The 12,720-nt window shown below is 37.1% G+C and overlaps 1 protein-coding gene across 2 annotated transcripts in view; it reads left to right on the top strand.

The window, feature by feature from the left end:
- Positions 1–12,720, top strand: part of RELN (reelin) — a 520,317-nt gene that overhangs the window by 320,006 nt on the left and 187,591 nt on the right. For both annotated transcript variants that reach the window (XM_025380191.1, XM_025380192.1), the window contains exons 12-16: positions 1,037–1,188; positions 8,323–8,435; positions 9,769–9,977; positions 11,061–11,189; positions 12,505–12,614. In XM_025380191.1, coding sequence (XP_025235976.1) covers positions 1,037–1,188; positions 8,323–8,435; positions 9,769–9,977; positions 11,061–11,189; positions 12,505–12,614 — 713 coding nt within the window. The remainder of the gene's footprint in view (positions 1–1,036; positions 1,189–8,322; positions 8,436–9,768; positions 9,978–11,060; positions 11,190–12,504; positions 12,615–12,720) is intronic.

Here is a 12,720-nt window from a genome sequence, read left to right as displayed (position 1 = left end):
CACGCCATTCTGCAGCCTCAGCCTCCTGAGTAGCTGGGACTTGAGGCACACACCACCACACCCAGCTAATTTTTTTGTATTTTTAGTAGAGATGGGGTTTCACCGTGTTAGCCAGAATGGTCTCGATCTCCTGACTTCGTGATCTGCCTGCCTCAGCTTCCCAAAGTGCTGGGATTATAGGCGTGAGCCACCGTGCCTGCTGGTCATTCCCATTTCTTAGCCTGTACTCATGTGATTTCATCAACACGTTATGCGACTGTGGTAAGAGCATAGGCTCTGGAGTCAGACTGCATGGATTTGAATACTGTCCTCTTCCTTTGCTAGTCATTCTTAACCTCTCTTCATCTCAGTTTCTTCATCTAAAATTGGGGTAGTAATGGTGACTATCTCATAGGGTCACTGTGAGAATTGAATGACTTCAATGTGTAAAGGACCTAGAAAAGGATCTGGCCAGGTAGTTGACACTCAGTAAAAGCCAGCTATTTTTATTCTCTTCTACGTATCCAATTACCTATTTGATGAGACCCAGTTTAAATCCCATCTCCTTTTTGAAAACTTGCTAGACTTTTGCCAATTCTTTTCATTCTATTGAAAAGATAGACTTTTCATTCTATTGCTATTTTCAATATGTAAAACATCATGTAAGTATTTATATTATGAGTCTGTCTTTTAGAATTCACTGTTTCCTTAGTTCATTGATTTCCCAACTCAACTATAAGTACTTTAAGAATAAAAAGTGTATCAGTCTGGAGCATGGCTCTGATCACAAGTAGACACACCATATACAATATTGATTAAATTCATCCCTCTACAGGAAAACTATAACTGTGAATGTAATGTGTTTAAAGGTTATTCACTACCTAAAATTTGTGTTTAAAATTTATTCATTACCTAAATAAAGTGCCATATCTTTATTTCAGAATTATTCATTACGAAGTAAGTGTCCCTCACTAAAAACAAAATGTTATGCTTTATAAAGATTTGACTTAATATTCTAACTCTAACTCTTAAATCCTTTTTTTTTCTTTTTTTTCAGATGGGATGTCTTGGGAGCTGTCATTGGTACGGAATGTGGAACAATAGAATCAGGCTTATCAATGGTCTTCCTCAAAGATGGAGAGAGGAAATTATGCACTCCATATATGGACACTACCGGTTACGGGAACCTGAGGTTTTACTTTGTGATGGGTAGGTACATTTTGCACAAACTTTGTTCACCCTGGGGTAGATCCTAGGCCAGCACCTATTCCTGAGGAAGTAAGGTTGTTTGTTGTCAACTACATAAAATGAACATTCATGAAATATGAGCTCTGCAGACAGAGCAGAAGCCCGTGGTACTCACCCGTGTATCTGGCTAGCCCCACTGGAGCCAGCCTATAGAGAGTCGTGGCTTGCCATGGTGAGGCCTGAAGAAAAAATGCCGTAATACCTTCCTTCTACCTCTCCCTCCATGGTTATAGCTGAAAAGACAATGAGAGAAAAGCTAAAACAAAGCAATTTCTTTTTCCTAGCTTCCCCCCAAAAATAGTCATCAAGGTGAGCCTTTGTTTTCATGAATATCTCATCATTGTATAACTCTTTTGTAATAGGAGGCTGAGAAATTTAGGTTAATACTTTAATAATCTCTATTTTCTAATAAGTTTGCAAACACATTAAGAAAAAAATGTGTTCATAAGTTATAGTTTTCTTCAAAGTATTGTAGAGCAAATATAGTTGGAAAATTACCCAAAAAGGAGTTAGAAGGTTGAACTTTGTGACCTCCAAAGTTAATCCTTTTAGTCAACAAGAGCCACAGTTACATATTCTCTCACTGATGTCATTCCAGAAATGTGAGTAGATGTCACATGCCTTCTTTGTTGAGTGACTGGAAAAGCACAGGCAACATCTGGAAGTGAAACAGGAAATAAACACTGTCTACCTTTGAACTTACTAGCGAAGATGTCAGTTCATCAGGACAAACAGATCTCCTGAGTCTCACTTCAGCAGTGGCGATTTATATCTCTCATGTTCCTCACTTCACCTTTTTGATAATCATACAGCTCAGGGTTGCATGGGAAACCTCAGATTGTATCCTGCTCTCAAGTATATTACCTATGTGATGCTAACTCATTTTCCATAATGATCTGTTTGATAACAAAGAAATTGTGCATATAAAATAAAGTAATGTAATCTCACGTTTAAGGATAACCTCACCTTCACTCTGAACTGGTTTGTATATTTAAAGGCCCAGAGCTCATTTTCTTTACATAATTAGAGTTCAAACTGGCTCTCATTTTATCAAAAGGGATTCCTGGAAAACCTTAAGCCCTCCTCCAAAAAAGTTGTAATAAACATTTAGTATGCCAGCGTAATTTAAGTTTTTTCCCTCTTGCCCATTTTTGACACGATATATTTCATACTGTATTTTGATTTTATTATAATAAATTAGCCATATTTGGTGATTTATATGAGACTAACTCATCATTATATAAGTTCTTTTATATAATTGTCATATTTATATAAGAGATTAAGTAATCTTTAATTTTTCCTGGAACAAAGCATATTATTAATCAAGGAATTAAAACAGTATTGACTATGATAGGGAATTGATTTGAATGAGCCCAAAGAAGTACATTATCCCAAGTAAAAGCCTCTTCATTCAATTAAAACAGTAAGGAATGCCTATTGAATATAGAGCCTTGAGCTAGGATATATGGAGAATACAAATAGGGAGAATAACGTCACCTAAATCACAGAGTTGCTGGTCAAATGAGTTAATGTATGAAAAGCACTCAAAACCGTGCCAAATAAATATTTAGACTCAGTATATTTCTGTTGTTATTGATATAAAAATTAATCAGAGTTCCCACCCACAAGTACCATGTGACTACAAGATAGAATGCAGTGTGCTGTAATGGAATGAAATGCTATGGGAGTATAACAGAAGCTGTTATTGCAGTGGAGGGATTAGGGTAAAGCTTCATGAAGGAGATGGCATTTGAACTCACCCCTGAAGGATGGGCATGATTTAAATTTAAGGAGAGAATTCCAAGCTAAGCCATTATGAAAAAAAGTCACAAGAATAAAGGTATGTGATATGTTTGGGGCTGGGTTATTTTCCCAGTATAGATAAGTGGAAGCATGTAAGATGGAACTAGAAAAGCAAATTGGAGCCAGAGTAGTGATTTTCTTTAATTCCTACTAAGGAGTTTGGATTTTCTTTCTCTAGGTAGTATGGAGCTATCAGAAAATTCCTGTTAGTTCAGTATTACATGATCACCTGTGTTTTAGAAAGGTAATTCTAGCCCAAATATGATGAAAGATTGAAATAATTGGAAATTAAAGGGCAAGAGATCAGTTAGGGTAGGGTTGCTAGATTTAGAAAAGAAATATGTGTATAAGAGAGTAAGTGTGGAATAGAATATTTTGATGTTACTTATGTTAAGATCAAGTTTCTGGAATGCCATATGAAGGGAGAAATTCTATTCAGGATATGAATCAGATTTGAAAATCATGCATATGCAGGTGATAACTGGAGCCACTAGAACTGCTGTGTTCTCCCAGGCAGAAGGTATATGACAAACAATTCTTAGGGAGAACCCTCATCTCTAGGTATAGGTAGAGGGGGAAATAGTAAAGCAGACTGAGAAAGAACATAAACAGAGGTGGGCAGAAGGTGTTATTGGAGCCTAAAGGAGGAAGGAAGAAAGTGGTTCAGGGTGGGATGGCAGGGAGATGATCAGCAGTATAAGGAATGCCACAGAGAGAGAGATCAACCAGCATAAAGGCTGAGAAGCCACCAGTGACTTTGGAGAGAGTTTTCCCAATGATGTGGTGCCTGGAAAGCCAAATACATGGAGTTAAAAATAAAAATATGTCCCTGAAAGAGGAGGACTGCCACTTCAAGAGTTTTATCAGTAGAGAGAAGAAAGTAAATGGTGGCTGGATCTTGAAGAAACAGCAGCACCCGGGAAAGGTGTTTTTAGGATAGAACAGATGGATAGGATAGGGTAGGGTGGCATAGGGTAGAGTAAGGATAGGGTAGGTTATGGTAGGATGGGATATGGTAGGATAGATAGGATAGAACTGGACCTATAGAAAAGACTAAAATTTTGTTGGTTGATGGGAAATAAAGACATATGGAAAGAGATTTAGGATGAGATAGTTATAAGTAGCCCCTCACTAAATACAGTACCTTAGGAAAATCAGACTGATTGTTAATCTGGACTCGATCACACTCTCTCCCTCTCAGGCCCTGACTGTATGTTCTGCCCTTGGTTCATATCAGTCTGCTGTGAGCACATTTCTGGAAAATTTGCTCGACTTTCCAAGTTCAGTTCAAGATCTATTTCCTTTATTCATATATTCACATATGTAACACCAATTCATTGAGGACAAGTATAGGGCACTGTTCTTAGAACCAAAGTGCAGTGCATTAGACAAAAAATAACCTAACAGACATCAACTCATTCATGTATTTGTTTATGGTTCCTCCAACAAATATTTACTAGGCATCTGCTATATGCCCAGCTCTTTTAGCTTACATTGTACCCTTTTCTCTGTATTTTTACTGCAATTAGGGCAGCACAACACAGTTTACTGCCAATTATTATTCTTTAAAAATGACTGAAAACAATATTTAAAATATTTTAAACCTGACTGCCCCATTCATTTTTATTGAAATCTTCCTGCACCTTAATTTCTGTACAAGATGCCTCTGAGTCACACCTTTCCACAAGGTGCCAAAGGCTATGAAGCTGAAGAAGAATCCATATCTCCCTGTCGAAGCTGCTGTCATTGACACTTCACAGAACTATAAATTGCTCCCGGAAGAATCTTTCAGATAAAATCTGTCATCATTTTCAAGTCTTGGCTCCTTTAGGACTTTTTTCTTCTGCCGTTCTGGGCTGGGTGTGGCTCTCACGTGCGTTTCAGTTATCTCTGAAGGGCAGATGCAGTTCATGAACTGTTCTTAAGAGAACAGAGAGAAGTTACAGAAAACGGGTTAATGAAATTAGAGAACACTGATAGTTCAGTACCTGCGTCATTAGATATGGTGCACTAAACCCACACTGCCTGTGATTATTCACCATTTTTGTCCTTTTTTGGTAAATCCTTAATATATAATTATAAATATCCTATTTTATTTGTATATATATGTATATAGCCTCAATTTAAAAGTTTTGCTTTCTAATATGAATTTCATTTTCATGTGGATCTTTTCTCCAGAGACCATCAATTAGAACGGCTTTAGTAGCTGTATTTATCATAACACTGAAGTATGTAAGGAAATGCTTGAATATATGATATAAATGTCAAAATCATAAGATTTTTCTCTACAGGTTGTTGAACAGTAAACATTATTAGGATGAGATATACATTGTCACCATACCTGACTTCTCCATTCTCAGTTCAAATTACCTAATCCAGTAAATATTTATTATATGCCAAATTACATGTGCCTAACATATGTAGCATGCCAGACTTCAATGCTTTGCAAAAACCATCCTCCAAGACTTACCTATTGAGTGGTAGTAAAGGTTTGAAGTCAAACAGAATAACATTAAAGACATGCTTTACTTTGGGACTATAGGCACATTATATAACCTTTCTTGTCCTCCGTTTCACTATCAGCAAAGTGAATCTGTATTAATTCTTACCTGAAAATGTTGTTAGGGGATGAAAAGAGATAATGGTTGTACTTGATTTTACATGGTGCATGGTTCTTAGTAAGTACCTAATGAAAAGTAGACATTTTCACCCTTACGTTATCATTAATAATACTCAAGGAGTCTGGCTCCAAAAGAAACCCTGATCCAGACGGTACCAACCACCATTTGCAAAATCACTCGTTGTCAAAACAAAAACCCACAGATTTCCTTGGGAATAAACAAAATTATTGGGCAGTTTTCTCACAAATGACTCAAATATAAAATCAGTGTGTCGTGAGCTGGAAAATTCGATCTACCTGTAAAACCTTTCAGATCAAATAGAGAGGTCAGTTTCCCATGGCTTCATCCTGTAACTCACTGCTATCCCATAAACTGAGCTGTTGTAGGAACACACCAATGGGGTGAGAATGTGTACTAAACTCTCTCCTTCCCTGGCTCAGCTAGAAACAGGCTTACCCCCAGATTCCCACAGCCCTCTCCAGTTTGTCTTAAAGGGCTTCGTTTTCAGTCAGACACTAGCTTTTCTGCCATCAAGCCAGCTTCCTGGGTTGCTTCCAACTCATGTATACTTAGATACGCCAAATAATTTTAGAATTCACCTAGAAGAATTTAGTTAAGAATATTTGTACAACGTAATTCCAATAGTGTATTTTCAAAGTCAAATATAAATCATCTGTTATTTAAATTATTAATTTAGATCATCAAAAGTTGTTGCATTCTGGAAGATGAAATAAGATGTATCATATAAAGAAGACACCTGGCCAATCAGAATGGGCCTCATAGGTGACCTTAATGAGGTTACTGCAGTCAATTGTACAGATCTCAGGTTTATAGATTCAGAAAATGAGTTTTCTTAATTACCCCAGAGCTGACATACTGGAGACCAACTCATGCTCTAAGCTCAGAGGAGACTTATGAACAAATCATAATTCTCATCAATAGACTATGGAAATTTAACTGCTAAGCATGAGGGAATAATCAATGTTTATGGAATCAAAAAAGATATATATCACCCAGTAATTTTAATGGCAGCAGTTCCAGAGCTATGATAGCCTGATGCATCCTATTCCACTGTGGGGGACATTTTGCAAATGAATCCCCAAGATTTGCCTTGGTCATTAAGGACTTCTCTATTCCTACCCAGTGTATGGACATTCTATGAAAGTCTTGCCCTCTGATATCTGATTTTGTCTAATATTCCTTCTATTGTTAATGAAGTTTCTTGTACTAATTCAGTTCTAGCTTTCCCGCTTAATATCACATATCAGTCATTTCTCCCCAGGATCAGACCCAGTTACTTAGGTTGAGTTTGACCCAGACATTTACAAACAATTGACACTTTCTTCTTAGTTTATTTAATATCAGATGCTGAGTCTCAGCCATTATTTGTGTATTTTACTAAATTAACTCTCAGAGGGTAGTTTTATTCTAGAATGCTGATGTTGTTTTACTGTCGTCAGAGAGTATTAGCAACAGCAGTTGCCTGTAGATAAAAATTAACATTGATGGTAGTTGATTTAGGAACTGAAGAAATTTTTTAGAAAGATAATAATAAAAGAAAAAGAAGTTAGTGTTATAAATGTGGAGACTTAAGGATAGAATATTTGCCAGGAAATACATGTACATCCCCATTGTCCTGCTGTTTTGGTTGGTACGATCACGAAGGCTAATGGTGGATTAAGAGAGGCTTCTAGTTAGACATGTCATCCTTTAATATTCAGGTCGTACAGACAGTTGATAGAAGCAAGCAGTAGCAAGAATTATTGACTGGGGCTGAGTGTGGTGGCTCATGCCTACAATCTCAATGCTTTAAAAGACAAAGGTAGGAGGATTGCTTGAGTCCAGGAGTTCAAGGCTAGCCTGTGTAACATAGGGAGACTCCGTCTCTACAAAATAAAATATTTTAAAAAGAATTATTAATGGAATGCAGTCATGAAAATAATGGGTTCAAAGACATACATGTACCCCTGGCTCTTCCAGTAGTTAGTTATATGATCTTAGCTTCAAGTACCTGCTCTGTCATTCAGTGCCATTATCAGGATGATTGTAGTTGCTCTTCAGCTTCAATGGCATATTGTTTTTCGTGACTATAGAGTAATAGAGAACAAAACACTCTATGTACCTTCTAACAATCAAATGAGATACCAAATATAAAAATGAAAAATGTAAAACAAATTGCATTTAAAATACAAATAATATGCTAAAATATTAAAGATACTATGTGCAACAGTTTAACTAACACTACTTCAGAGTTCCTTGATGCAAGAAGTCATAACCCTTGTTTTAAAACCATAGCCAATAGGTTCTGAACTTTGGTCATAAAAACCTCAAATTAAAGAAATAACAGTTTATTAAAAGCAGAGCACGTCTTTTTAATGTGGGTTAGAACATGAACATGTAGTTGCTGCTCAAAGTAGACAATTATTTGAGTAATCCCATGAAGCAAATAGCTACTTTGGCCTTCACAAATGTCAAGTCTTTGATCTTTAGCATGGCCTACTTGAACTATCGTTATAATTTATTTCCTTGAGTCTGTTTACCTTTGTTTAGGGTTATTCTTAAGTGACAACTGGGTACTATAATGATTTTTTATTCAGAAATTTATCACTATATTTGATATGTTTATGGATGCTAGTTGGTACTAGCAACTTAAAATTTTTGTTTTGTGCAGGAGGAATTTGTGACCCTGGAAATTCTCATGAAAATGACATAATCCTGTATGCAAAAATTGAAGGAAGAAAAGAGCACATAGCACTGGATACCCTTTCCTATTCCTCATATAAGGTACACATGCCAGTCTGTGTGTCAAATAGACCACCTCAGACCACCCTGGACAAGCCCAGGTCAAAACTACAAAGACTACTCCAGACAGAAGATACATCCCTGTTCTGGCAGGCCAGAGGTCGCCAGATTTCTTTAAAAGTGAAATGGACATTTTATCATTCATGTTTTTTCCTGATACAAATGAAAAATGAGTTATCAGGAAGGAAGAGTGAATTACAGTCCATCAGAGACAGTAAGGCAGAACCCGATAATCTGACAGTTATTCTTGTCCCCAAGAAAGCCCTAAATGTAGCTCTAATTATGCCCCGTCACATACTTGCTGTCCGTCATAATGAGTATTTGTCCAGCATTTTGAGATCTCCTAGGTAGCAGACACTGTAGAAGCACAGGTTATTATTATCTTTGCTTTTTTCTTTGCTAATTAGAGTTACCGATTTGAGGTTGGCCTTTTTTCTTTACCCTTTGGATATAGAACAGGTGTTAGCTCTGGTTATTTGCAAACATCTTCAAAATTATGTGAGATACTCATCATAAGTTGTAAAATTATTTTTTGTAAAAGTAGATTTGTTTGTGCCTAAGCCACACCCACATACTCATTATTCGTTAGCCTTTTCTTCACACTGATGGTACCCTAAGTAGTTTTAAAAGCTTAAACACAGCTAACATCTAGCATCTCAGGGTTTAAGTTAGAAAGACAAAACAAACATCAAGGTTAAAATGGGAAACAACCAGAGTGAATATCCAGCACATTCCATGTGCAAGGGTAACCCAAGTTATACCATTTGGGATTTCATAGAGGACTATGTTTCCAGCAGTGGCAAGGTAGAACTACACCTGCCCTGGTCATCTTCATGCCTCATATCAAGTCAGCTTTGTGAATTATAATGCATTGACTCATTGGCTCTTTTGTCCTATTTTCACAATACTAGTTTGGAAAGCCCTTAATATGATACCAATCCACTTTCAAAGAGGACTGATGATAAAGTATAAATGTCAAGTTGCCTTTGTCTTGTGCTAATTAAATAAAATGGATACACATGCTTAGATAACTCTTAAAGCCCTTATATCAGTTTATCTTCAGGCAGGGAGAGCCTAATCAAACACACACAGAGGCCACCACCTCGTGCACAGGAGGAATTCTGAGTCACTAAATTGAATGCTCCTTGAGGATAGCGTCTTCTTCATGAAATAACAAATGCAACACAAAGGACATTTCCTGGTGCTTAATAAATGGCAGTTACATACATGGTGTTTACTAGGCCAAATCTAGGAGAATTTACATGGATTAACATAGAAAGGATTATGAGTGATTCTGGTCTCCTTTGTTGGAAAGGTTCCATCTTTGGTTTCTGTGGTCATCAATCCTGAACTTCAGACTCCTGCTACCAAATTTTGTCTCAGGCAAAAGAATCATCAAGGACATAATAGGAATGTCTGGGCTGTAGACTTTTTCCATGTCTTGCCTGTTCTCCCTTCTACAATGTCTCACATGATACAGTTTTCCATCAATCTGGGATGTGGAACACATCAGCCTGGTAACAGGTAGGAAGCCCTTTTTTGTAAGTGTACAAAACTAAAAATGAGCTTGCAGGTTTGACTATTAAATAAGAGGTAGTTTCTAAGTAGAGTTTTAACTGGATTTTAAGTAAAATACTCATTGATGAAATAACACACTTTTCCCAAAAGAAAAGTTCTTCAATTAATATGAGGGGTATGATTGGATAGATTTCAAGTAGGAATGGCTTCATTCTAAGAGCTTGATCTTAGGTGTCAGAGGTGTTTGCATGTGCTGTGGCAACCATCCATTACAACAGATTGCTAAGACAGAAAAAAAAAAAAAGCAACTGAAAAAAAGCTTGACCTCCTGTCGGCTGGTGACCCCCTAATAATAAGCATGGAAATCAATTAGCACTTTAAGAACTACGACTTCTCAGTTTCACTTGCCCAAGTGTTGCTCGTATTTTTTCTAAGAATTTTGTCGGTGTCACATTCACAGGATGAAGTGACAGTGTGAGACATGGTAATTGCCTTGCCACCTATCAAACTCAGGAGCATAAACTCGAGTTACCATTTGTTGTCTTTAAAACACAGTTTGTTGGCCGGCCGCGGTGGCTCAAGCCTGTAATCCCAGCACTTTGGGAGGCCGAGGCGGGTGGATCACAAGGTCAGGAGATCGAGACTATCCTGGCTAACATGGTGAAACCCCGTCTCTACTAAAAATACAAAAAAAACTAGCCGGGCGCGGTAGCGGGCGCCTGTAGTCCCAGCTACTTGGGAGGCTGAGGCGGGAGAATGGCGTGAACCCGGGGGGCGGAGCTTGCAGTGAGCCGAGATCGCGCCACTGCACTCCAGCCTGGGAGACACAGTGAGACTCCGTCTCAAAAAAAAATAAAAAAAATAAAACACAGTTTGTTTATAGCAGTAATTTAACTAATTGCCCTTTGAAAGCTGGTTAGACTTTAGTGAAAGACAAAACAATCATTTAGGGAACAGCATCTTTAAAAATTTTTACGCTGTTTTTACAGATGTTTAATGTACTTAACCAGAGTTGCAAATTTCATTTTTTTTTTTTTTGTTATTTTACCCTTCCCCATCTTCTGTGTGTGCTTGTTCTGGTTTTATTAGTGTCAGCTTGGAGTTTTCTACCAACCATGGACGTTCCTGGTCCCTCCTTCACACTGAATGCTTGCCTGAGATCTGTGCTGGACCCCACCTCCCCCACAGCACTGTCTACTCCTCTGAAAACTACAGTGGGTGAGTACATTCTCTCTGAGATATTGAAATACTTGAATTCATGTTGCAGAATAAAAATCAATGAGTAATCCTGAAATTAGCATTTTTGTCATAATAGGTAAGAAACCTAACCTCTTTAAAAGTGGTCTTGTAAAAAAAAAAAAAAGAAGAAAGAAAGATAGTATATTTGGTAAATTGGATGCAAGATTAAAATTACAATTTGTGAGGCCATTCATTCTTTATGTACTTGACTTATATTTTGAATTGCATGAACTTAAATTCTATATGGCAGTTCTGTGGTTATTGCCAAAAGATTTATTGCCACAGTACTTTTAGAGAAATGCAGCATAGAAAAAATGGAAGAAAGTTAAGTTTTGAAATTGGACCTGGATTCCATTCTGTGTAACCATATTTACTGTCCCTGACTTTCCACTTTTTTCTGCATAATTAAGGATATAATATACCTCATTGGGGGCTATTAAGAGAATTAAAGATGATTATATAAAATACTTGCCACATGACACAATAAGCATTATGAGAATAGTAAAAATATTTGCAAGAATGGCAAAATTAAGTTGGGAATTATTTTCTTTGTTATCCCCTTTTAAATGTGTGTAGGGCTAGGGGAGAGCAAAAAATAAAAGTAATTGATGCTAAGTAGCAGTACATCTCTGCACAGATGTCTAGCATAAGGTAATATCTAAGGTCTGAGTATTGATGGAAAATTTTCTTAAAAGAATGTATAAAAACTAAATATCGCTCACTATTAAGAACAAACTGACTAGGTACAATGACTAACACCTGTAATCCCAGCACTTTAGGAGACAAAGGTAAGGGGATTTCTTGAGGTCAGAAGTTTGAGACCAGTGTGGGCAACATAGTGTGAGACCCTGTCTCTACAGAAATAAAAATTTAAAAATTAAAAATTAGCTGGATGTGGTAGTATGCTTCTGTAGTCCTACCTACTCAGGAGGCTGAGGCAGGAGCATAGCTTGAGCCCAGGATTTTGAGGCTACAGTGAGCTATGATTGTGCCACTGCACTCCAGCCTGGACAACAGAGCAAGACCCCATCTCTAACAATAAATTAAAACTTAAAAAACTTTTTAAATAATATAAAATAACAAATCCATTACTCTGGCATGCTGTGGATGTTTTTACAAGTTGTATATCTGTTTTAAAGATATAAACAAATTCCACAAGTGAATTTAAAGAGTTTATTGGTAAACTTTAGTGCTTTTGTAAACACACAGAAACTAGAGCATGAAAAGCATGTAAAATACATTCAAAAGATATGAACATAGTTGTGAAGATGGTTCTGTGCTAAATTTCTTGCAGGTGGAACCGAATAACAATTCCCCTTCCTAATGCAGCACTAACCCGGAACACCAGGATTCGCTGGAGACAAACAGGACCAATCCTTGGAAACATGTGGGCAATTGATAATGGTTAGTGTTTATGCCTGTCATAATCACATGCCATTGATGTAGAGTCTTCCTGTGCTTTTGTTTGTCAGCACAGACTTAATCACATTTCTAAGTCATGGTCTTGCAA

Source organism: Theropithecus gelada, chromosome 3 (genome assembly GCF_003255815.1).
Source record: "Theropithecus gelada isolate Dixy chromosome 3, Tgel_1.0, whole genome shotgun sequence".
NCBI lineage: Eukaryota > Metazoa > Chordata > Mammalia > Primates > Cercopithecidae > Theropithecus > Theropithecus gelada.
This window is presented reverse-complemented; position numbering and strand designations above follow the sequence as displayed.